This window comes from Malaya genurostris, chromosome 1, assembly GCF_030247185.1.
Source record: "Malaya genurostris strain Urasoe2022 chromosome 1, Malgen_1.1, whole genome shotgun sequence".
In the NCBI taxonomy this organism is placed as follows: domain Eukaryota; kingdom Metazoa; phylum Arthropoda; class Insecta; order Diptera; family Culicidae; genus Malaya; species Malaya genurostris.
In genome coordinates this window covers 64856775-64884163 of record NC_080570.1, presented here as the reverse complement: position 1 = coordinate 64884163, position 27389 = coordinate 64856775, and the positions used below count along the sequence as shown (strand labels likewise).

At 36.8% G+C, this 27389-nt stretch overlaps 1 protein-coding gene across 7 annotated transcripts in view; it reads right to left on the bottom strand.

The window, feature by feature from the left end:
- Positions 1-4579: 4579 nt before the first annotated feature.
- Positions 4580-27389, bottom strand: part of LOC131440310 (equilibrative nucleoside transporter 1) — a 75810-nt gene continuing 53000 nt past the window's right edge. For all 7 annotated transcript variants that reach the window (XM_058611469.1, XM_058611465.1, XM_058611463.1 and 4 more), the window contains exons 4-8: positions 14207-14337; positions 14012-14151; positions 6461-6606; positions 6170-6402; positions 4580-6099 (exon numbers count right to left, since the gene is read on the bottom strand). In XM_058611469.1, coding sequence (XP_058467452.1) covers positions 5455-6099; positions 6170-6402; positions 6461-6606; positions 14012-14151; positions 14207-14337 — 1295 coding nt within the window. In that variant the 3' untranslated portion in view covers positions 4580-5454. The remainder of the gene's footprint in view (positions 6100-6169; positions 6403-6460; positions 6607-14011; positions 14152-14206; positions 14338-27389) is intronic.

The following is a 27389-nucleotide window of genomic DNA, read 5'->3' as shown; positions in this document are numbered from 1 at the left end:
TCGGGATGACACTAAATCTCGACGTTTCATGCAATTCTAAGCCTTTTAACATCAAAAATTTTTTTTTCGATTTCGAAAATTTCATGTGGTTGGTTATAGTTATTTTTCAAGACATATGAAAATTCCACTAAGTGGACTAAGAAGGCTTTTTGCCTTTCTCTATAGAAAGGTATTAGAATTGCTGGAAAAATCGACTTGCGAACGGAGCCTCGGAGACCCATAGTGTTATATACCATTCGACTCAGTTCGACGAGATCGGAAAATGTTTGTGTGTGTGTGTATGTGTGTGTATATGTGCACTTTTCGAAGATATTTGAACGCGCTCAATTTTTTTAGATTAGCATCACTGTTCTCATACAAATAGGCAACGCAAATGTCAAGCAAATGATGCTGACTGTGTTACATAAACACTGGAGCATGCTTTTTTGAACTACTCGAATAAATCTGAATCAATTGGTGTCAAAATTAGTATCCAAAATTATTTAATAAAAGTATGAAACATATTTTCATGAGATTGTTATGAAAGAAGAGAAAGGCATTATCACACCACTAGGTGGATTACGAAGGGTTTTTCCATTATCATTAACAAAGTAGAAACGAAGCCGAAAAAAGGGAAAAAAAACTTCTCAGAATAGTAATTGCACATCTGTAATGTGATGATGATTATCTTTCGAAGGTAGATCACAACTTTTAGCTCCTATGATTGATGTTTTGGGGATCGTTCATAAACCACGTAGGATTAAATTTGGCATCTTTGAACCATCCCTATTCCTCTCTCCTCGTAGAATCAGGTGTACAACTTTGCTTCAGCCGTTTTTTTTTAAATTAAAGGCTTTATTGCGAAAAAGTGCTTACAGATGTATTAATCAAAGTATTGTCCGTCGCTAGCGACAACATTCTCCCATCTTTCCGGCAATTTTTTGATCCCGGTTCGAAAAAAGGAGTCCTCTTTTGACGCTATCCATGAAGCAATCCATTTTTCCAACTCTTCGAAGGATTGAAAATGTTGATCTGCCAGGCCGTGTGCCATCGAATGGAACAGGTGGAAGTCAGAAGGGGCGATTTCTGGGGAACACGGCGGGTGTGGCAAGACTTCCCATTTCAGCGTTTCCAGGTACTTTTTGACCACTTTTGCGACGTGAAGCCGAGCATCGTCGTGTTGGAGGATGACTTTGTCATGTCGCACTTGATATTGTGGCCGCTTTTCTTTTAGCGCGCGACTAAGGCGCATCAGTTGCGTTCGGTAGCGACCTACTGTGAAGGTTTCAGCCGGTTTTAAGAGCTCGTAGTAAATTACACCAAGCTGATCCCAAAAATACAATCATAACCTTGGCACCGTGAATATTCGGTTTTGCCTTCGACGAAGTAGCATGCCCGAACTTTCCCCATGATTTTCTGCGTTAAGGATTATCGTATCGAACCCACTTTTCAACACCGATTACGATTCTATGTAAAAATCCCTTACGATTTTGTCTTTGAAGCAGTTGCTCACATACAAATAGACGGCGCTTGATGTCCCTCGGTTTCAACTCGTACGGCACCCCGTTTCCTTCTTTCTGAATCAGGCCCAGGGCCTTGAGACGTTTTGAAATGGTTTGCTCACTCACTTTCAACGATTCGGCAAGCTCTTCTTGGGTTTGGCACGAATCTTCATCAAGCAATGCTTCTAGTTGTTCATCTTTGAAGGTTTTTTCTTATCCTCCACCATGTTTGTCTTCGACATCGAAATCACCATTTTGAAAACGTTGAAACCACTTCCGACACGTTCTTTTACTCAGAGCAGCATCACCGTAAGTTTCTGAAAGCATTCGATGCGCTTCAGTTGCATTTTTTTCGAATTGTAACAGAAAAGTAAAACTTTCCGCAAATGGCGAGAATTGGACACATAAACAGACATTTTCGAGCGTGAATAATACGAAAACAAGAACAACTATCACTGAAACGGCGATGACAATTCGTTAGGCACTGTACACACTTACTTTGAAGGCATTATCATCCATGTATTTTGACCAGCGTGCCGTGAATTGATTATGATGAAATTACTTATAAAATCCTTGTATACGAAGACAATATGAAGCTATACCAGTACTTTTAAACGATATTACTCTGGAAATTAGTGAGCAGTATGTTCGAAATACATATCATAACACGGAGAAATTCGTTTCATCGAAGAAAAAAACAACTACTTCTTCCCACTTAAAATTTAATATAATTCTCTGCGGAAAATATACTAAAAAGTACGATAAAGCGATGTTTAGCTGAAATTTCAACATGAAAACGCAACAAGATTGTAAGAGACGGATTTCTACAGCAGATTCCAGCCAATTTCGAGTACGTATAATCAAACAGCGACTGTACTGTTGAACAACTTGCAGAAATGGCAGACAAGATAACTGAAAATCTATTCTCGCACCTCGCTGTCACATCTGCATCGCATGATTCGCATCATTGTTATGATTCCAATGATTGGTTTACAATAAGGTTTTGCACGAACATGACATAACATCACAAAATGAACAGAATGAACTTTTTTTGACAGCCGCCGATGGTTTGTTTACAATTTAAAAGTTCATCCGAGGTTCATCGTTTGAATTTAAAAAATAGAGGTCGCCTCACACTAAACAGATTTATGCAAATATCGCTCCTTGATACTGGAAACGCATACACGGCAATCTTTTCAGTGCCTTTCATTGTGGAACACGTTTTTAACAGGCACTTTTTCGTTAGTTTTCAATTTTTATTTTGCAGTCGCAAAACAAAGCTCCGGCAGCTGTCAAAGATGAACTTGATTCATCGGCAGTTCACTTGTGTCGTCATCGTGTCAAACCTAATTATGCTCTCTGACAGCTCACTTACAACAACAAATTGAAATGAGATTGGTTTGTTTTCATCAGGAAACGCATGCAAAAAATATTAAATTTATCTTGACGACGACGAAGTTGATTAACCGTCTAAATCGTGTTTAATGCTGCTTTTCATTTTAAAATTACCGCGCTTGTCCAATCGGTAAACTTTTATTCTCTCAACGTTGGCAATACTTTTATACACATTCTGTCAAATTTTGACGCATATCGTACGATTAGTTTTTGTTTGGCGTCTATACAAAGAAGTTGAAAAATTTTCGTGTGGCGATGAAAATTTAGAACAACGTGCGTGCATCAAATTTTGTGTTGCGAATGGATTTAAGTGTTCCGAAATGTTGAAAATGTTAGAAAAGGTCTTTGGTGAATCGTGTCTAGGAAAAACACAGGCATACGAGTGGTATAAACGCTTCAAAGGTGGTCGTACAAGCTTGGGTCATGATGAGATCCCTTGCCGCCCAACAACATCTGTTACTGAAGAAAACATTGAATCGGCGAAGCAAATCGTGTTGCAAAATCGTTCTGTGCCGATTAGAGAGATTGCTATGTTGTTGGGCATCTCTTATGGATCAGCCGAACACTTTTTAACTGATGTTTTGGGTTTGAAACGCGTCGCTTCTCGACTGGTGCCAAAAAAAACTGAACTTCATTCAAAAACAGCGTCGTGGGTGCGTTGGTTGTTTTGCAGTTTTTGGCCAAAAACTCAACCAATATCATCAACCAAGCACCGTACTCTCCAGATATGGCCCCGTGTGACTTTTTCCTCTTCTCCAGACTCAAATTGCCATTGCGGGGAACGCGTTTTGAGACCATAGAGACCATAGAGACCATAAAAGAGAATTCGCTGCGTGAACTAAAGGCCATACCTTCGGCGGCCTATAAAACTTGTATGGAAAATTGGATCAAGCGTTAGCATGCATGTATTGCCGCAGGAGGAGAGTACTTTGATGGCGATAATAAAGAAATTTAATAAAAATTTAAATTTTGCGTTTTTTAATAAAATTCCGGTTCTTTTTTTATCATAAGGTATAACTTAAACGGGCGAAATAGATCTGTATAGCCCTGTCAAGTTGACACACCAGCAAATCAAAAAACAATGAGAGTTTCACTTTGTTCACTTCTCTTCTGTTAATAACTCCTTAATTTTACGTTTACTTACAAAATATTCGCTAATATTTCCATTTTTCTAACAGTACCAGATATGTAACTAACGTTTGTATTATAACGCAGATATAAATCAAATAGAAATTAAACAAAGAGTCCCTTTTGAAAAGTTTACGCACTTCAGGTGAATCTCTCACGTTGAATCGTGTTAGTGCGGTGGAAATTCGAGTATATCGCGAGAAAGAAAGAATTTTTATCCGTACTTTGGCGACTCGACGTAGCTACATAGCGAGATTTTCGCTTGTAGTCCAGTGAAAAGAAAGTCCATTAGACTATAAACGAAAATTAACTGGCAATATAGCCTACCTAAGTTACTGTGCCATCAATCGACGTATCTCAAGTGAAGTGACGTCAACTAGAAAGAAGAAGAAGAAGAATTGTTTAAGTCGGTTTGTCCAATCATAGACTCGACATTTTTGATTTCTGTGAGTTTTTATGAGTGTGAGAAGGTCCAACAGAACAAAAAATTAAAAAAATGTAATATAAAACCCAACACATACACACGAAAAAATAAAAAAAAAACATTGAAACATCAGCAACGATGAGTCAGTATGAAAATTTGTAAACGACTCAAGGTACAGATAAGTCTCACATACTGAATTAGTACGGTGACTTAACGAATTATTCATTGTTTTTGGAGTGCTTTGATCACTTTCATTCGTTACTACCCACTAATAAAATAATAAATCAATAAAACCAGCGATCATAACGTTCACCTTTTGGAGAATCACTAACCGGAACAGAAGGAACGTTCTTTAAACAATGTGAACTGAACAAACAGTTTTATATGAAAATATACTTTATAGTAAAACAGCAACATTACTACAAATCTAACTTAACTAATGTTAACCTAGAATAAACTTAAAACCAAACGCAGTGTATTACAGAAATGATAACTTACATGAAATCATTCCTACTAGGAGACAGTAGGAAAAACGTAGTGTATTACAATAATGATAACTTAAACGAAATCAGTAAATTACTTTACTTTACTAAATATAGTTAATGTTATTTAACCTGAAAAGAAACCTATCAGTCTACTGTTTTATTTTTACTACAGGACTCTACTTGAAATCCTAATTTTGAGGACTACCTAAATTTAATCTTTGACTTTATGTCGCTTTCAATTTTGGTTTGAGTTCTGGCCAAGTATACTTTTGTTTTTAATTTGTTTATACATAACGTGTTGTTTAGGGTTTAGGATAGATGGTTGGACAAACAATTGAAACGCAAACGTAAAATAAAGAGAATAGAATATAACTGAACGTGTTGAAAAACATAGTTGAGCATAAAAATGGTGACCCCTCCGAGCGGGTGGTCTGTCGTGTGTCACCGAAACCTGTTGCGATTCCCGGGAGGTGCCTGGTGACGAGGACAGAGGGTTGATCTAGCTGTCCAGTGCCAGCATGCCAACACCCCAGCGCCAGCCCTAGTGCAACCACTCGAGAATGTTGTATTGAACGATCATTGGGAAAACCATCGAGAACAATATGCCACAGAAGATACCGGTAATAAGCATCGCCGCAGCGAACATCCCTGCTGTGACAGCGTACCGTGATTCCACGGACTGCGGAGTATACATCATACCCAGAGAGCTAAGGTAACCTGAACTGTAGGCCATCACAACGGCTACTCCCCAGTAGACCCAATCGTTATCAATGTAGATCGGAAGCACTCGTTCAATTCCCAGTGGACGATAGTTGCAGAACAGGAACAGTGGTAGGAACGCAGCACGGAGGATTACTGGCCACACTAAATGCTTTGGTTTCGGCCAGGTCACCCAAGATGTCGTTAAGCTACCCAGCATAGCAAATACGTTGAAGGTCAAAAAGCATGTGATGCTCACGTACAGATCATCTACAACAATGAAATCACCGTCGGAACGTTTGATATCTGAATGCACTGCCGGGAATACGGATAGTGTGATGAAGAAGACGAAGAACACGTTGAACAACTGTGGGAACGCCTGCTTGAAGATTTTCCAATATGGCGGTCGGCCGTCAACGTTGATTCCGGCTCGCTTGTTCGTTTCCGCTTCTTTCTCTTGCAACATCTCATGGTAGCGGTAGAATTTCTACAATTCAAGAATGGAAATATTAGGAATTGAATCTTTTTACTGAAATTCGATTTGCTCATCAACTTACATTCAAAGGCAACGCGAAATAGGTATCGAAACACAACAGCAGTACAAACATTGCCGTGATGAAATAGTAAATGGCTGCAGTCCGTACCGAGGATGCAAACTGTGAACTTAGGATGGCTATGATCGACGCAAACGTGCCACTGATGTTGGATCCAAGCACGACCGCTCCGGTATACTTAAATGGCAGCTTAGCGACCATCCCGTACACGGTATTCTGATAGATACCACCAGCCACTGAAGGTAACAAATTTTTTGAAATACTTATTTTTCGTAGTGAAGTACTTTTACTTACTGTTTAGAATTACAACCGTTATCATAGTGATCCAGAAGAAGGCACCCGGCCATTCGGAGGAATCGATCATCGCCAGGACTACCGTTACGACGAACACGATCACCTCGATCAGAATGCTGTAAACGATGCGTTTCGTCAGGTTACCCCTGAAAAGATGAATATCTTTGAATTGACGAACTACTCAAGAACTACTCAACTGAAATTGTTATTCTCCATTATTTTACTTTTGTTTCTAAGATGTGTAAGATTTTTATCATAATTATATTCAGATTTTTATCATAATTAAATACCACGAAATAAGATCTTACTTTATTGTCTTATGGTTTAGTACCTAGGAATTGGTAATAATATGAACACTATTATTCATATAACACCACAGCCACGCTATTTATTCAAAGATTTATTTTCCGAGTTAATCAGCTATTTTCAAAACATCACAATAAAAAACATCTCTTGCATTTGTCTAACAAGTTTTATTTTATTTTTTCGAATAACGTAGAACCCAATAGACTTTTCAAGGTAGTCCTGAAAGGTTTATCAAACAACCAAAATACTGATTAAATTTATAATGAATTGAAGGAGTTGCTTGGTCAACAATTCGAATGGCAATATTTTTACATTCAGAGAAAACTTCAAAGACTAAAGTAAAGTCAAATATATTCTTATAATGGAATCATCTTTCAAAACCGACATGACACATATATTGTTGTGGAACAAGGCTACCAACAACTTCCTGGGTTGGACAGAATTAAATTCAACTTGGTGAAGAATCTGCCCGACCTCGCAAAAAGACGTTTTTTGGAATTGTTCAACAAGTTTCTTGAGCAAAATATTGTTCCACCTGACTGGAGGCAAGTGAAAGTTATCGCCATTCAAAAGCCAGGGAAGCCAGCTTCCAATCACAACTCATATAGACCCATTGCAATGTTGTCCTGCATCAGAAAATTGTTCGAAACAAATTATTCTACGACGTCTCGTCACTTGGGTCGAAACGAACGGTTTGTTGTCAGGTACTCAGTTTGGTTTCCGTAGAAATAAAGGGACGAATCATTGCCTTGCATTATTTTCGTCTGACATCCAAATTGCCTTCGCTCAAAAACAACAAATGGCATCTGTATTTTTTGATATTAAAGAAGCATTTGATTCAGTTTCCATTGATGATTGTCCATCTTTCAGAAAAGCTCCACCAACATGAACTACCAGCGATTATAAATAATTATTTGCACAACCTTTTGTCAGAGAAATGCATGCATTTTTCACATGGCGATTTGGCAACATTCAGAATTAGCTACATGGGTCTCCCGCACGGCTCATGCCTCAGTCCGCTCCTCTATAATTTTCACGTGAATGACATTGACAGCTGTCTAGTAACCCCCTGCACACTAAGACAATTGACAGATAATGGCGTAGTTTCAGTTACTCTCTGCAAAAATCATTGCAAGATACCTTAGATAACTTGTCCGTTTGGGCTGTTCATCTGGGTATCGAATTCTCTGCGGAGAAAACTGAGCTGGTCGTCTTTTCAAGAAAGCATGATCCCGCGCAGCTTCAGCTTCATATGATGGGAAGAATGATCCAACAGGTTTTGACTTTCAAATATCTCGGGGTGTGGTTTGATTCCAAATGCATGTGAGGAGGACACATTAGGTATCTGATAACAGAATGCCAACAAAGAGTAAATTTTCTTCGAACAATAACAGGATCTTGGTGGGGTGCTCATCCGGAAGATCTAATAAAATTGTATCAGACAATGATACTTTCAGTGATGGAATATGGATGCGTTTGTTTTCGTTCCGCTGCAAACTCTCATATTATCAAACTTGAGCGAATTCAGTATCGTTGTTTGCGAATTGCCTCAGGCTGCATTCATTCGACACATACAATGAGTCTCGAAGTTCTGGCGGGAGTTCTTCCCTTGTAAGATCGTTTTTTGGAGCTTTCATCGCGACTGCTAATAAGATGTGAGGTACTGAATCCCCTGGTTATTAGTAACTTCGAAAAACTAGTTCAATCTCAAACAAGATTCATGACAGTATATTTTAACCATAACAGTTCGGCTGAAAATTTCATATCGTTTAATAGAAACACACATTTTTTTGCCAAAATTCGTTTTTATTATTCAACATAATTGCCATCAGAGGCGATACAGCGATTATAGCGATCTTCCAACTTTTCGATACCATTTTTGTAGTACGATTTGTCCTTTGCCTCAATAATACGGTGGATGAGGGAGCAATTCGAAGCCCAATTCGTTCAATTTCAGCATGGTTTTCATCGACTTGTGACACGGTGCATTGTCTTGATGAAACAAAACTTTTTTCTTCTTCAAATGAGGCCGTTTTTTTGAAATTTCGTCCTTCAAACGCTCTAATAACGCTGTATAATAGTCACTGTTGATGGTTTTCCCTTTTCAAGGTAGTCGATGAAAATTATACCATGCGAATCCCAACATACAGACGCCATAACATTACCGGCCGATTGTTGAGTCTTTCCACGCTTTGGGTTCAGTTCATCGCGTGCAGTCCACTCAGCTGACTGTCGATTGGACTCCGGAGTGAAGTGATGGAGCCATGTTTCGTCCATTGTTATATATCGACGAAAAAATCGGTTTTATTTCGATATAACAGCTCCAAACACTGCTCAGAATCATCAATTCGTTGTTGTTTTTGATCGATTGTGAGCTCACGCGGCACCCATTTTGCACAAAGCTTTCTCATATCCAAATATTCGTGAATAATATGTCCAACACGTTCCTTTGATATCTTTAGGGTGTCAGCTATCTCGATCAACTTCACTTTACGGTCATTGAAAATCATTTTGTGGATTTTTTTCACGTTTTCATCGGTAACAGCCTCTTTTGGACGTCCACTGCGTTCATCGTCTTCGGTGCTCATATGACCAGTACGAAATTTTGCAAACCACTTACGAATTGTTGCTTCGCCCGGTGCAGAGTCTGGATAACACTCATCAAGCCATTTTTTGGTATCGGCAGCACTTTTTTTCATCAAAAAGTAGTGTTTCATCAACACACGAAATTCCTTTTTTTCCATTTTTTTCACAATAACAAAAGTAGCTTCACTCAAAATGCAATATCTCACAAACTAATAATCAGACAGCTGTCAAATTTATACACGTATCTTTTGAAGGTTGGTACTAACTGAAAATGGTATAGATTTAATTCTAGTGGCGCCCTCTCATAGAAACGATACGAACTTTTCAGCCGATCTGTTATGACACAGGAAATCAACCCTTCAAGATATATTTCTATCCGTGTCAGCCTCCTAAATGTTCCTGACTTAACGTTATTTTTCGACACATCCATGCAGCGCGAAGTGTGTGGAATCCCGGAACGTCTACGCTCGATGGAAATCCCAAAAATATTTTCATGTAAGCTCAGGGGTATTGATTCTGAGAAAATGTTTTACACGGACGGATCACGAATTGAAGAGGCTACAGGGTTTGGTATGTTCAACAATAATGTTTCGATCTCATTTAGGCTTCAAGAACCTGCATCTGTTTTTATATCAGAGTTAGCAGCAGTTCATTATAGCTTGAGTATGATCGTCACATTATCTCCAAACCATTATTTCCTCTTCACAGATAGTCTGAGCCCAATTGAAGTCATTCGCTCAAACGCTGCTGGCAAAAAAGAACCGTTTTTCTTTGGCAAAATAAAACAGTGCCTGAACGACATTTTGAACAATAATTATCAAATCACAATAGTTTGGGTCCCGGCTCATTGCTCCATTCCAGGCAATGAAAGAGCCGATAGTTTAGCCAAACGTGGTGCTATTGAAGGTGAAATTTATGAGCGACCGAGCATTTGGCAAGCTTCTTGGGACATAGATGATCTGTGTCGGTGGATGCACTCAATCATCCCTAAAACATCGACAAAAGCATGGTTCAGGGGGCTGGATGTGAATAGAGACTTCATTCGTGTGAAGTCCAGACTCATGCCCAATCACTACACGTTAGATGCAAATCTCCTTCGAATTGGACTTTCAGAGACTAATCATTGTGCTTGCGGCGAAGGCTATCGCGATATTGATCATGTTGTTTGGACATGCGTGGAGTATCGTGATGTCAGATCTCAACTAATAAATTCTTTGCGTACCCAATATGGACCATCCAATGTCCCAGTTTGAGACATTCTTGCTTGTCGTGACCATTCTTACATGAAACTTCTTTATCATTTCATAAAGACAATTGAAGTTTCAATTTAATAATTGACCCTTCATTAACTTTTCGTTTGAGTGTTTGAACAGAATGATTTTACAAGGATAAATTTTTTAAATATTACCATTTAATTCTGTTATAAGTATATCACGTCACTATACAAATTCACTATGTATCTCACGACACTATAAATCTTGTATAATTAACGTCAAATCACATATACGCATTTCGAAAACAATTTATATTCATCAAACCTATCACGCTGAAGATGAATATAAATTGTATTCGAAATGCGTATATGTGATGTGACGTTTATTATACAAGATTTATAGTGTCGTGAGATACATATTGAATTTGTATAGTGACGTGATATACTTATAACAGAATTAAATGGTAATATTTAAAAAATTTATTCTTGTAATTGTCCCTTTTCAGTCTTAGTTCTGACTCCTACTGCGTCCATTAGTTCGTCAAATAACAAATTTTTTTAATAAAAATGATGTGCTGATAAAAACAAACTCGAAATAGGTTATGAAATCAACAACAAAATGTATAAAAATTTCAGCTTAGCAGCTGTTCTTTAAATTTACTCGTGGTATGCCATATCTTTAAAGCACATAAACTTTGAACTTTGATCATCAGATAAATCTGAATCAATGCGATACCGTACAGGAACTGCTACGGCAGAAACTATGTGTGATGTAGCGATAATTTCAGAACCTTCTCAAGTTCTATTTGATAGCGACAACTGGATGTCGAATAAAATGGGAACAGTCGAGACTAAAATATTCCTTATACTGGAAGTGGTGGAGAGCGCTAATGTTGTTGTTGTTTATTTTATAGTTCATCTGACAATGTATGTCTTAATAAATAAAAAATTAATGTAAAAGTAAAACTTAAAGTACATTATTACGGTAGACAACACGAAAACGATCAAGTAATCTAAGATAAAAAACATTAGACGACACGTTGAAATTAAAATATTCGGCAAATTCATTGAATCGTAGGCTAACGGATCTGAATGGTTCATTTTGACCATATAGTGTGTTACGAGTTTCCAATAGCAGAAAAGGTCGTTGTCGAAGAGGCCTCTCAGGAGTATACAAATTTAGTCGCTCGAGTAACGCAGGGCAGTCTACACTACCCATAAGCAGTTTCGCAGCAAATGATGCTTGAGCATATGCTCTTCTCAATTCCAAAGGTTCAAGATTCAGTAAACGGCAACGGTCCTCGTATGACGGTAGCTGCGTTGGATCAGACTAAAGTAAAAACCGCAATGCGTATCTCACGAATTTTCGTTGAATTGCCTCAATCCTGGTAATCCAATTAGAGTGGAACGGGCACCATACAATCGAGCAATATAGGGATCTCAAACATAACGGATCACGGAACTCGGACGAAATCTTAAAGATGAAGCCCAGTTGTCGGTTTGCTTTACGAATGATGTTGTCATAGTGTAACTTGAAAGTAACTTCACGATCCAGAATCACGCCAAGATCTTTAATGTAACCCGCAGTCCAAATTCCGTAAACAGTTTGAAGTGAACTGCATGAGATTTGTCGAAACATCACAAAACTGGGAGAGTAGTTCTACGGATTGAATACGGATTGCCGGAACCTTTAGTTGATATGATAGTTAAATTAAGTTTAATACAAAGTCTGACTATAACGGACGGACTTTAATTATTAAATGATTGGCCTAAGCTATTGAACAAATATATAAGAAGTATTATCGAAGATCGCATATAATTAACAAAAATTATTGAACTTTGTTACGATCTTGTGACTTGAAGAGATTCATGAACCACCAGGGAATCAGACATAATTGGCAAAAGGAAACGTTCCCCTGGTTGTTTGGAGATTTGTGCCTTACACTGACTTTTCATCATTTTCCTGATGGGCAGGAAAAGATAAAAAAGAACATGGAAAGTAATTGTAAAGTGGTGAGGTAGGAAAACAGTACAAAACAAAATGAAACAAATCGTTTTGCCTTCCCGAAAGGATGCAGAACAATCTGCAGATGCCCCCAAATGCACATTTAATAAAACCTTCAATCTCCCGAGAGATTTTAGAGAATTTTGCAAAAGCGCTTTCTGCATTCCCGGACGAATGCAAAACGATTCGCAATATGTATGAGCAGAAGTAGATTCGGTACCCCATGAGGGATGCCAAACAATCTGCTAAAACCTTTTAAGGTAGAAACAAAAGGGAATAATCCACTCCATGAAGAACGATGAAACCCTCTGTCCTTACCACATTAGGTGAGAACAATAGAATATCCTTAAATTTTAGGCCCCCATACGCAGATTCAACCATGTATGAATAACCAAAAACCCGGATACGTAGTTGCGTCAATGCGGAATAGTTACATGATATGAAGTACCGTAATCGCTATCACACAAATCACACAAATAATACTCAGTACGCTGAATAGTAGCCATGTGATAGTTGTGTTTGCAATAACCAATCGGAGCTCTGACCAGAATACTGCAATAACGCTTGGAGAAATGCAGTAGACACTTTGACATTTTCAGATTTAAATCTGGTAGAAATGCTTTTGTCGCAAGTTTGCAAGCTGCACCAGTAGCTGGCATGTTTGGATGCAGCCCAAGAACGAATCTTGTGGTTTATCCAACTAGTTGACAGTGATAAAGCTGGTTTAGAACCAACGAAATCATTCGTTACACCAGCTCTAGCCAACTCATCAGCCTATTTATTTCCAGTAATACAAGAATGAACGAGTATCCATAAGGAATAAACAGCATTTGAAGTGCTGAGGTATTTGATTCGAGCACGACATGCGATCACCAGATTCGACCGTGAATCATTCGCACTGAATGCTTTTAAAGCTGCCTAACTGTCAAAACAAACATTAATTCCTTTACCACAAATTCTCTGCTGAAGTGTCGATTGTACACCACCCAGAATAGCGTAGATTTCTGCTTGAAACACACTACAGTATGCACTAAGTGAATGAGAATGCTCTAGTCTCTTTTCAGGACAGTAGACACCAGCACCAGCACTACCATCCAACAGAGAACCGTACATATATCCAACTACGTGTTCATCAAGTTGTCGTTTTAAATAACTATACGAAGAGTATTGAATATCTTGGAAGTGATAAAGTGGTAGTAGTTCTACGTATCGGAGACGGTTTGTCGACTCCTTAAGCAAATTTCGTTTGCGCTATTTTATTCAACTACCATTTGCAATCTGAGCTATGATATGAAAGTTGAACTAAATTTGTGATAACTTCGCGCTCCTACGTACGAAAACCAAATATTTGACCTACGCTATTCAACAAATATATAAGAAATGTTTTCAAAAACAACCTACGATTAACTGAAATGATTAAACTTTTGATTTGAATACTCACCCGAGATTCATGAAAATATTTAACCAGTTGAACAGCAAATTAGGAACCTGCGACGCAAATCCAACGTAGGACAGGAAATAGGTACCATACTCTGATTCCACTCCAGTATAATTCTGGCTGAGTTTATAATCTACAAAGTACTGTGATAGAACAAATTATCCATCTGTTTCCAAATCAACCGCATTCGCTACTCACCGATTTGGCAGTAATAAACATGTTCCAAGGCATCAGTGTACCGACGCCGTGTATCATGAGCGTCAGAAAGACGAGCAGGAGCTTATCCCGAGGTGGATGCAATTCCATCCTGGCCCGTTCCATGGTCAAACCTGGAAGAAAACCGTACCGAATCAGTAAATAGTAGATGGTGAAAAACATGTTCGCTGAATCGTTGGATAATTAAACTGTGGAAGATGCGATCCTGCTGCAATGGCTGCAATTTTCGAAATGCAATACAAAAACCAGATATGCTGAAGGAAATGCATTCGTGAAGATATTCCGCGAAATTGGAGATGTCGTGGTAAAACAAGAAGTAGATGGAAAGTATAAGGATGGATAAAATATCACAGTAAAAATATATCCCATTAAAGCGAGCTGCTTTACTGGGTAAGTTTGCACTACTTGACAATCGTAGTAAACGATGGCAAAATTTAGTGGAACAGGTACCGAAATATAATGAAATTGGACTTTTTTCCAATCTTCTCATCTCAAATTGCTAACACTTTCAGAAAGGTAGAATGTGGAGCTTCTGTTCTGCACTATGCAGTTAATGATGGAATTAGCGTGACATTTTTTTTTTTACTGTGCATGTGTAATTCTTTTTCTTTGTGGAATGTTATCATGTACACTTTAAATTATGCACAGCTAAACCGGTTTCTGATAACAAAGAAGTTTACGTTAATATTTTTTAAATAACATTTATATCTATGAGTGGATTCAAGTAATCCATAATCACGAGCAAACAGATTTCAAAAAAATAGTTTTAAGTTTGAATATAACTATAAAATTAGCACAATGCTTTGCTTAATTTATAATATTTAGGAAAATCGTGGAATCAAATTCTCGTTACATTAAAAAGTACTACCGTTAGATATTCGTTCAACTTCATTAAGTAATGATGAGTAAGAGTGTAGTTTCATCCAACGATGCCACAGCTATGTACGCGAAAATCCAGATAAAGTAGTGTTGAAAAGCGAAGGAAAATGTGAAACAACAATGAATGCTAAGGCAATTTATGTCCCAAACCTGGAATTATACTGATGCTGTATTAACCCTTTCAACACTCGTAGTTTTCGACCAAGAATTAAACTGAAGTGGCTATGTTTCATTCTGGTTGAATATGACGGACTCAGGTTGAGCTTTCCAGCGGGAGTAGGAGAAAATTAAATAAAAATTAGAAAAAAATCAATTCGATTTTTCCTGAACTTAAGGTCTGCGCAATTTAACATATCATATTAACCAACTTCAAGCATTCTCCGTAGTCGGCTGCCTACTTTTCGACGTTAATACGTCTTTTTTTACTAAGGTACACCTTTTCAATTCGTCTTTTGGTAGAGTGGTAAGTGTTTTATTGCGAATACCTTTTGTTGTACTTAACGTAACAACATAATTTTTGCTACATGCCTTCGGAAATATGATTAGCAATTCCTGATAACTGTTTAAGTAGTATGATATACACTGAGGTCTTTTTTTATGCGAATTTACGTACCGCATAAAAAAACCGCATAAAAAAAACCGCATAACTCTGAAAATTCGCATAAAAAAAAACCGCATAACTCTGAAAATTCGCATAAAAAAAACCGCATAACTCTGAAACTTCGCATAAAAAAACACCGCAGAAGGGCAAACCGCATTACTCTGAAAATTCGCATAAAAAAAAACCGCATAACTCTGAAACTTCGCATAAAAAAAAACCGCATAACTCTGAAAATTCGCATAAAAAAAGTCGCGTAAAAAAAACCGCATAAAAAAAGGCCGCATAAAAAAAGACCTCAGTGTAATCACAAATAAATCACAATTTAAGTTTTCTAAAATGTTTGGTATCAATGAGTCTCAAAGAGGAAAGCGTGTATGTGTGTATGTGTGTATGTAACGTTTTTTTTTGCACTAACTTTTCTCGGAGATGGCTGAGCCGATTTTCACAAACATAGATTCAATTTAAAGGTCTTGTGGTCCCAAACAAAATTCCTGAATATTACTTGGATCCGACTTCCGGTTCCGGAATTATGGGGTGAAATGTGCGAAAAATTGTGAAAATAAGTGCACCAACTTTTTTCGGAGATGGCTGAACCGATTTTCAAAAGCTTAGATTGAAATGAATGCTCTTTAGGTACCATACTAAATTCCTGAATTTCATTTTGATATGATTTCCAGTTCCGGAGTTATGGGGTAAAATGTGCAAAAAAAAATGAACATATTTTCAAATGAAAGGTCCTGTGGTCTCATACAGAGTTATTAAATTTCATCTGAATCCGACTTCCGGATCCGGAAATATAGGGTAAAGTGTGTTAAAATTTTTATACCATTATTGAAAAGGGCTAAAAACCTCAAAAAATTTCAAAATTGACCTCAAATCTTCTCCAATTGATAGTTTCTGTCAGTAGACGGTAAAAAAAAAACGATTTCGGTTATTCTTTCAGGAATCGAAGAAAATTTGAAGAATACCACAGTATTACATATGATAGTATGATTGATATGAGAAAGGCATCATTACACATCTACGTGGATTAAAACAGTTTTTTTCCGTTGAAATGGGCAAATCGACAAATCACCGATTTGCTTTTGCGCCGTTTACTTCATACTCAAGGAAAACATGTTCACCATTATTGCTCTGTTCATCAATCGCATTTAATGAAAATGCCTTTAGAATTAATCAATTGGTACTTTAAAGCTACTTCACCTGGAGATCCATTTTATATTTCTTCATATCACAGGTCTAATTATTTTATCTTTGAGGGCAAGGGTTAACTAGGCTCTTGCTATCTTCGAGGAGCTGGGAGCTGAGATGAGAGTACCTATTAACTTTCTCCGGACAGGATCTGTCAAGATGCCGTGTGGAATTCTTCTGGAAATCAGATAGGAAATAGATCATCTGGGTTCCTGTTTCCATGTCGCAAAAGGCGAAAATGGTTGAAGTTTTTTCTTTCCTACTTTCGATTATTAAATTTTTAAAGTTTCACAATTTGCTGCTCAATTTGACTAAATTATCTGTTTGTTCTGTTTCTCATCTATTTCTATCTAATCTCTGAGAAAAGTTTTTTCTTGTTATTTTTGTCTTAAAAGATTGTAAGTAGAACGATAAAATTTAATTACCGTCATGTGAAAACTTTGGAAGTGTACATCAAATCTGCAACAAGGAAGAAAACGAGACACTGTTCTTAAGTTGAAGAAAATAACAAGAAATATTTTTTTTACTTAGATATATAATGGAGTTTGTTTTTACGAAAGAATAGTTGTGAATAACTGAGGCAAAAGTGTGATCATAAGCAGTGTTGGTGATTGCTGAAAATTTGACAGAAACTGCTATATTGCTATCTATATTGTATACAACATTTTCAATCCGGTAGAAGATGCTTCAAGAACTCGAGTCTCTCAATGCATGAGCCGTGAGAGAATTTTACTACATTTCTTCGCTCCACTTCATACTCTGAGTATTTCACGGCCCTTAAAAAATTTACAGTCTGATAATGATCGTTGCTGTGTGGAATTTCCCAAGAGAGAATCGCAAGTTGACAATTATCGCAGAAAATCGAATCGATGATTCGACTTGATGATTCTCATACTAGGTTGCAATATTTAAAAACCCTTGTATGGAGCATTCACATACATTTTCATAGACACAACTTATACAAAGGTTATATGCACATAGTTAGAATAAGCGGTAATAGTAAAATCATTCTATCGCAATAATCAATTGCCTGTATAGAATCGGATCGCGAAACGAGAATAAGCGACCGTTTGTTGCTTCAGAAAGGATCACCACAGCAGCGTGCTAACATTTGATTCTCAGAAATGTCATCGAAAGAAATTCGCTCTCGCACTGGTGTCTATTCTATGTTAAATGAGTCATGCCGGGTTTTTGTTGTTGCGATGATATCGGTCTCTCTTTGATGGCACTGATTCAATCGTGTGAAGAGTTGCTGGTGAGCGTTCTTTGATACGATAAAAGCCATCCTTGATCATAAGTGCAACTGCTCTGATCTGACAGACCGCTGACGTCTGTAAATGACAACACAGCCCAGTCAAGTCGTTTAGAATTTGATTCGGAATTCAGTATAATTCCGACTCGGATCGGTTGTTGCATCTGATTCGGAATCCATTTGTAAAGCATACTTAGGGATGTCGGATTTTTCGAAATAATCTATTATTCCATAATCGAGTATAATTTTCAAATTATTCTATTAAATTTTGATCGATTATCAGAGTTATTAATATATTACTTGATTAATTATTAGACTATAGTTGTTGAATTTGTCAAATTATTCGATTAGTTTAATAATCAAATATTACTCGATTATCTGGGTTTTATTATACTGAATCCCGAATCAAATCCCCGACGAGTCAACTGGGAAGCATCTACGATCCCTTTTTTTTTGCTCTTTGTAAATTTTGTGAATAAGGTTATTAGTTATATGAATATTTAAAACCTTTTTTAATCCACCTAGTGGTGTAATGATGCCTTTCTCATATTACTTATATTTTCAAAAATATCACTAGAAGATTCTGTGAAGATTTTTTTTTCAATCTTGAATCAAAACTTGAAACTTTCTTTGGGTATAACCTAACATAACCTTTTCAATTTGTAAACAGTTATGGTAAGTTAATAAGATTTTTTTCTTTATTTTGCATCGGCGCACTAAATGATTAAACATACTTTACCCTATAGTTCTGGAACTGAAAGGCGGATCCGGATGAAATTAAACAGCAACCTATGAAACTATAGGAACTTTTATTTGAGCCTGTTTGTGAAAATCGATCAAATCATCTCTGAGAAAATTGAGTGAGTCTCGTTTTACTTTTGGAGAATTTCAAGACCTTTCATTTGCTTCTTAGTTTGTGAAAATCGGTTAAGAAATTTCCGAGAAAATTGTGTGCGCGATTTTTAATAAATTTGCACATATTGCCTTGTAATTCCGGAACCGGAAGTCGAACCCATTGAAATTTAAGAAAATTGTATGAGGCCATAAGACCTTTGATTTGAAACTAAGTTTGTGAAAATAAGTTCAGCCATCTTTGAGAAACGTGTGTGACTTTTTTTTTCCTTTTTTTGGTGCATATCACCCTGTAATTCCGGAACCAGAATTTAGATCCAAATGAAACTCAGGAAATTTGTATGGGACCATTAGACCTTTCATTTGAATCTAAGTGTGTGAAAATCATACACACACAGACATTTCGTGATCTCGACGAACTGAGTCGAATGGTATATGATACTCGGCCCTCGGTTGTAAAGTCGGTTTTCACAGCGATTGCATAGCCTTTCTACACGAGAAAGGCAAAAATGCTTTAAGGAAAAACCTTTTACTTTCGTTGATTTGTTCAACTCTCATTTGGCAGCCGTGCTCGTCCCGGGTTGGCGGTTCAATGCATAGGGTGCTGGTCTTGTAAGCCAGTTGTCGTATGTTCGAGGCCCGACCTGGAAGGATTTTTAGTGTCAATAGGATCCATAGTACTCGCCATGCAATGATTCTGTACACTAGGAATCGGCTGCGAAGTCTGTTGAAACAGAAAGGCCGAATTCCACAAAAGGATGTAATGCCAAGACTTTACTTTACTTTGCTTGTACCCCAGGACAGGACCAGACAACTGGTTTCTTTTTCACGAAAAATATTTCTCTTCTTATTCCGGTTGCTCCATGTTATAAATAATACATTCCTCGCGATCACTGTTGCCAGTAGAGATAATTATGCATTCTGAAATGCTTCTCCCCTTATAACATGCGATTATTTATCATTTGAAAACACTTAGACAAATGTTATATCAGCAAAAAATATAGCTAAGAATTCATTTTGATCAGATGCTAGTTTTAAAGAAAACGTTTAGTTGAGAAACAAATTAATGATTTTTTTCTAAAACATTTATATTTGGATAATTAATTTTTGCAGCTTTAGTAACTAAAGTATCCAACATATTTAATTCAAAATAAATCAATAAACAGAAGTATCTAAAGATTTGATGCTATTCTCAAGTACAACCGACATAATCAATATTCCGTCCATATGACACTTCGTGATTTCAGGCTTTCTCTTTGTATCATCCAGTGATTGTTGAATATACTGTCCACATTGGCAGGACTTAAAAACACTATATACTGTCCACATTGGCAGGACTTAAAAACAAATCCTAAAATTAATTATTTTAAAAAGATGACCAGAAAAACAAAATATGCCACATCTAACTACATTATTACAGACGATACTGAAAACACTTTTTCTACCACCCTACAGTAATATTAGTTTCAACAACTTGTACTTGCTTATGTCAATTTCAACCAATCACGAGCTAGTCCGAAACTGGTTCTCGACGTGGATTAACAATTGTCTGGTCCTGTCCTAGCTTGTACCAGAAAAATGTTTGGTTAAGGAAATGCACCCGAATTTTAGCTTTGAAAGTAATCGACAATAATTTCTTACACACATTGAAAACTTTACATTGAATTTTTTTTTGCTAAAAACTGAGGAGAGTCAAGCAGATTGCATGCCTTTATTCTGACGTGATTTATTTGGTATGCTGTAGGAAGGTTTATCATATTTCGCAACCTAGATGCTGACCCCTACAGTTCAACTTGTTGTGCTCACATTGTAAGCTGTTTTAAGAATATCTTCATTCGGCCAGAGTCGATGTAGATAAGCCTTCAGCAATCAGTGCAATTTGCGTAATGCGAAACCTCATGTTATTCCCAACCATGTTGCTTCATATATAAGAAAATTTGGCAACCTCGATTGCTTCCGATCGAATAAACACACAAGTGGCATAATACGAGCGATTTTCAATGTTAATATTAATGCAGTACGATTTGATGTTATTATAGTCTTTTTCAGACAAAAAAAACTAAAATTGGATATAGTGCCTTCACCTTCGTGTCGAATATGATAGGTCAGTTTAAAATAATTCAAATTGATTCGTAAAAAATGATAATCGCACCGGAATTCTAAAGAAATAATTAAAAACATCGAAAGATTTAGCAATAGTATTCCTATAAAATTGTTGATTCCATGTAGATTGGTTTAATATTACTTAAAGACTTAAAGGGTTCGGAACAAATTTCTCAGGACACAAACGAAAAATCATTTCAGACTTACGGTGCGCTGAAGTTTTGTGGGATTATTGTTTACAACTACAGCTACTAACTACTGCCAAACAATATCTCACACAATCCCGCAAAGAGTGATTGATAAATATGTTTTTCTCTCAAACTTTAAAACACAGAACAACCTACAAAACACTCCGTTTGACACTTTCACGCACTTTATCTGTTCCACTACCCTTTTGCCAATATTCACCAATTTCGAACAACAAAATTCCCGGAATCACTCCAACGATGGGAACGAAAAGAAACTAAGCAAATTCCAATTCCCCTGCTGTGGGACAAAATATAGTCTTGTTTCGTTCCAGTCTAGAAAAGCACCTGAAAGGATGAGTTATAGCCACACGGAGTCTCTGTCTGTCAGTCCCTAGCACTGTCTTTCCGCACGATATCAGGCCCGCAATGTCTGCTATAAACGAAAACTGCATGTTTCGGCAAAAATTTAACTTGCAAGCTTCCCTTTACAGTCACTAGAAAATGCTGAGTGCGTCCAGTGGTATTAAATATTTTACATTTGTAGGAGATTGTTTAGCTTTAAAATAGTCTCAAGTAACTAGACCCGGTACAGCAGATCAAATTTGAATAAATATGGATGACAGAAAGGGTTGATGAGCGGTTGTGTCTCGGACGGAATGCTAAATTGCTGATGAAGCACTAGGAGTTATGTAGAAAACTGTAAGCAAAGTCAGAGTACTACGCACCGACGCGGAATGTTGACCTTTTGTTTTCTTTAAATGTATGTTATTAATTGAATTATAATTTTATTTGACATTGTTGAAATTTAGTCACAAGCGTTTATTTTTCAGCGCTATTATTTACTTGGTTTTATCACAGAAAACGGAAATTGCTCATTGAAAATTTACAAACAGTTCATATCCGAGCCTGCATATCTGTTATCTGTGGTTTTTTTATTACCATTTATTTGGATATTATATGCCCTTCTGTGAAGGAAAATTACAAACTTCAATAGAAGATTGCATCGATTTTTGTCTGAATTAAATTCTTGAATAGGGAAGCACAAACCAGCAATTATTCGATTCATGGATTGACTTTGTAAGCGCGCTTCCATGTGACGGGCAGACGTCAGTTAGCTGGATGACGCTGAATCAATTAAGTTTGGCATCAATCGTGTTCGTTTCAAAACGTGTACGTGTTTTACTGATTTTTTTTAAATTATCTGGATATGAGTATCTTTTAAAAGTTCAAAACGTGCGGACCGTCGTGATTATTGAGTGTTTTCGATTACGGGGAAAATAAAATTATTATTGCGTCTCGAAAATGAATTGTCTGTACGGGGCTAAATCGGAAAAAAGTGGGCATGGACATATTATTTTTGACCTAAAAAAATCAGATTCTTGAAACATACCTAAATATTGATATTTACATTTTTAATCTATTTCATGCCACTTAATGAATAAATTAGTTTTTATTGAAGACTCCAAAGTCAGTTTCAGCAAAACTTATTTGGCACAGTAGGTCGTCAAGTTTTTCGGCGAGCATAATTATTTCTCACGACAGGTTCAAACCTATCCATTCGTACATGGTTTCATTCTCTTCGCGCTCAAAAAGGTATCTTGAGATTTGGCGACCTAATCTATTTTTTCTTTATTATTGTGAGATACAGAGTTTCCACCTTAGACCTGAATTTTCTGAAATTTTTGGTTTTGGGTTGGTTAATTCATCGTGGCTTTGTACGAAAACTAATGCATATTTTGTCGTGAATATGACTTACTTTAATATAGGGCACTCATTCAAAATTTGCCCTGTACAACAATGAGTAGGATCTATAATCGCGAATATTTCTTTATGTGATTGAAAATATAGTCAGCATTTATTGAAAAAAAAATTCAGTAGTGTGCGATAACCACAAATAACTCTAAATAGAAGTATTCTAATATGTTTAGGGGGGCGGGTATAGTGTGATGCGTAAGTTGATACCTTTCACGCAACCCACCTGGGTTCGATTGCCATCTCCGCACATAGGGTCAGAAAGCTTTTCTGACCCGAAGCGGCTAATGGTCTTAAGGTCAAAACCTCGGAATAAAATGTTTGATATAAACCAGTATTCAAGTGATATTCAGTGCCAAAGTAAGGCGCGTAACATTTCAACCGCATAAATTGAACGAATCATCGCACAAAGCGTATAGTGCAAAACCTACACGTCCAAAACCAAAATACGGAATATTTTCTGTGGTTGAGTGAAGAGGGCTACGATATGTTTTGTTCGCCAGTGAAATAGACAGTTGTGTACCTAGGAAAATTAGCGCCGGAAACAAAAAAATATTTGCCATCCCCTTCGTATAGTGAGGAAAAAAAAGAGATCGATTTGGCGAGCAAAAAAAAAAAGATTCCAAGAATTGCGCCCGGGACGGGAGCCCCATTCGACACTCCTCCTCCCTCCCCAAAAATACGCCACTGCTAACTATGTATGATCAAAACTATGAGTAGTTTTAATTGACTAATATGAAATAGACATATTTTTGGATGTTGTTTAAGACGGTCAATTTAGTCATTCAATTTATAATAAAATTGAACCTATAATTGATTTTCTCGCCTATTTAGAAATTGTTCATTCTTTGTCTTGTCCCCTACACAACCCCGTAATTTTTTGCTCTCGTGTGTTATGCCTTATAACTGTATCGTTACAATTATGAATTTCAAAATTCACACAATCAATCAACTAGTACACGAGATTTTGGATATTCGGATGTATGGAAAATGCATGTCAGTTTGATTCGTTTCCCGTCAACCAATTAAGTCTCTGACATGACCCTCCCGTCTTTTTTTTCAAATCACAAATTGGGAATTATAGCTGAAGGTTGAAGCTACACATCAGTACAGATAACTTGGGTATAAACCTGGTTGTAATGAGTGTTATTTTTCAATTTCCAAAAAGTGTTCGATTTAGCCCCGGTCTTCCCTTCTATGTGTCATTACATTTAACGGTCCTACATTTGTGAACCTGTACCACTTTTTTGCACTAAACCAAGGAAGACGTTTCTAGACTATTTTCCGAATTTTATTCAAAATACTTTGAAACGTTGTCTTCCTAGTGAAAACAAATTTCTTAATCGCGATGCCAGGTAAAAGTTTCAAATATCTTCAAGCAGGGTTAAACAGTTTGCAAACTCGAAACAAAGTCAGCGTACTCAATTTCGCTGTAAAGAATGAAGCACGAAATTTGTTTAGTGAGCAAAAAGACTGCAACGATTTCAAAAGTCTGTGAATCTTTACGAATGTCTGCGAAAAACATGATTTTCAAAAGTCTGCAAAAAGACTAAACCAAAACATGTAACATATGTGGTAGAGATAGTAATATTTCGGGTGTTTATAACTGATATCCGACTCGAATCTGACGGGTACGGCTCGGGTTCGGGTTCAGAATTTTTTTAAAGGGTTCGGGTAAAATACGGGTCGGGTTCGGGTTCAAAAATTTGGTCGGGTTTCGGATATTCGAACCCGACTAGCCAAGTTTATTCGGGCTTGGTTCGGGTATGGGTAGAGGTTTTTTTTATCGGGTACGGGTCGGGTTCGAGTTTAAAAGAAAATTTATTTTCGGGTTCGGGGAAATTTGATTTATTTTTAATCGTTTTACCCGACCATCTCTAGTCTGTAGCTTAATTTCGAAATCTACAGATTAGCAGACAAATATACACAACTGGCATCTCTGTTCAGCAGTACCCATCGAAAATCGAATCCAACTCGTTAACCTCCAGCATCTGCGACTAAATAAAATGATCTTTTCTAAGCCACAATTTTTACCAAGAACTATATCTTTTACTTTCGTTGTGTGTTGTGGTAATTGATATCATATTTTATTTGGCAACCAATATGCATATTGTCGCAAAACTGAAATGTAAAGGCGCTGCTTATTTAGAGATGATACTTTCAGCAAGAGCTGTCAAATCGGTAGGAAAATTTTTAATGACTCCACCTTTTCAACGATTTCTTATGAAAACGTGCAAATTCATTTGAAAAATCATAGTAGAAGTTGAAGAAAAAGTTTTTACTCTGAGGTGGTAATGTTGATCTTAATTTATTGTGCGAAAACTAACATTTATTTAGAATGGAGCATTATACTTGGTTCAATACCATTTTTCAAATGCCCAAAAATAACATATAAAGTATCCAAAATAAATGGTACTCGATCACTAAACATTCTATTACTCGAGAAATCAACATTACACTGGTTTTTGTTCAAAAAAATGTTGATCCGAAAAAATCTAACCTTACAAAATTTCACACATTTCTGAAGATTTTCCATGTTTAATCGTAGTTTACACTAAAAAAAAGTAAAAGTAATAACTTTGAAATTCTTCTACTCCGAGTGTACTTTTATTGCTGATATCTATTTGTACTATTGAATAAACGATAAAAATGTTGCAAATCACTACTGCCGATATGAAAATTTCCGAAAGAATACTCCTTTCTTGGTTCCATTTTTCATAGGCAGGTGTCGCTACCGCTAAATCAGCTTTGCGACAATGTGCCAATAAACTAATAAGCTTATCATTTTTAAGAAATGTGAAGCGAGTCAGTTTTATTCGTATTCATGTCAATCCGGTTATGTTTATGATATAACATATCCATCTTATTTTTTATTGCGAAAACCTTTTTCTGTGAGAATGCAGAGGATGCGTCGATTTTGAGTAGCAGAATGTACGAAATTTTCCTTCATACGATAATACATAATGATCACAAAAAGCTGAGCCGGTAATCTTTTAACGAAAGTAAATTCCATTTAATTGCACTATATTTAAAATTTCTTTAATGTTTCGTCTCGAATGCCTGTCTATTAAGTTTGAACAGACTTACACAATTGATACACTGATGCAGGTTGCAAAATCCATATTGGAATTCCAGTAACTGTGTCTGTTTCTATTTCGAGACATTAGTGACGAAATAGTAGACGTTTTTAAAATAGTGGATTCAGTTCATTCCGCTAATCATCTACCAAATGTAATTTACGAACATGATTAATTTGTTTATAATTTATTATGATAAAAGGATATAAAAATTGAATCGGATATTTATTACAGCTCGTCTGGATTTCTTTCTTTGAAAGTGAAATTTTTATCATACGCAAATTCCAAATATTTTGCGGGATTATACCCGGTCACTTCGAAACCATTCAATTTGATGACATGATTTTTGTATGGCTTAAAGAAAGATAATTAATTATATTTTTATCGCATTTGGGCTTACGAGGAAAGATAATTAATTGTGTTTTTATCGCATTTGATGAGCTTTTTTATTTTGTCAAGAAATCGAAGAAAATATTTAAGCTTCATTGCAGCTCATTATTAGATTTCTACCCCTGACCAAGTGACTTGTATCGTCCCAGAATGGATATTTCTGACAACCAACGTGTGGATTTTGGAGGTTAGAGATAAACATGTTGTACAGGATTGAAATCACACTAGATCATTGAGGAACATTTACTCCAAAGAGGAAGCGGAATTTAGAATTATTTTGATCAAATTAATTGGAATCATTGCCGTCATGTTTTTAAATTTTCTAATGATTGACTTAATTTCATCAAAGTTCGTCTCAGTAATGTGGCTCATGTTATCCTAGTAATGATCATCTAATACGAAGACAACCCAACAGCATCCTCCCACCAGACAGAGTGCTTCTTGCTGCTGCGAAAGACCGCTTTTCTAAACCGTTAGCAAATAATAGACCAACCATTCAATTCCAAAGAGGTGAGATATTGAATCCATATCCAGCGAATGAACCACGACGATCGCCGCAACGAAGCAACCCGATGACTCCAAAAGGTGCGTCAGCTACTTTGTACGGCGCGCTCAATTCTCAACCAGAGATGGCATTTCACCAGAGTTATACACGCTAGAGTCAGATTTTTTCCACACCGAGGATGCAAAAAACGAATCACCGCACAAAGAGGAAAGCGCACTTCTTCTCAGTGTCGAATAGACAGCATTTGAGTGTGTGCTTGTGGTTAAAGCAGCTGGCGCGAGTGAAACACATTCTCTTCGCATGAATCGCTCACACGCGCTCTCGTCTAAATACACCCAAGTGACCACTGGCGCGTGATGGTGAGCGAACACTTCT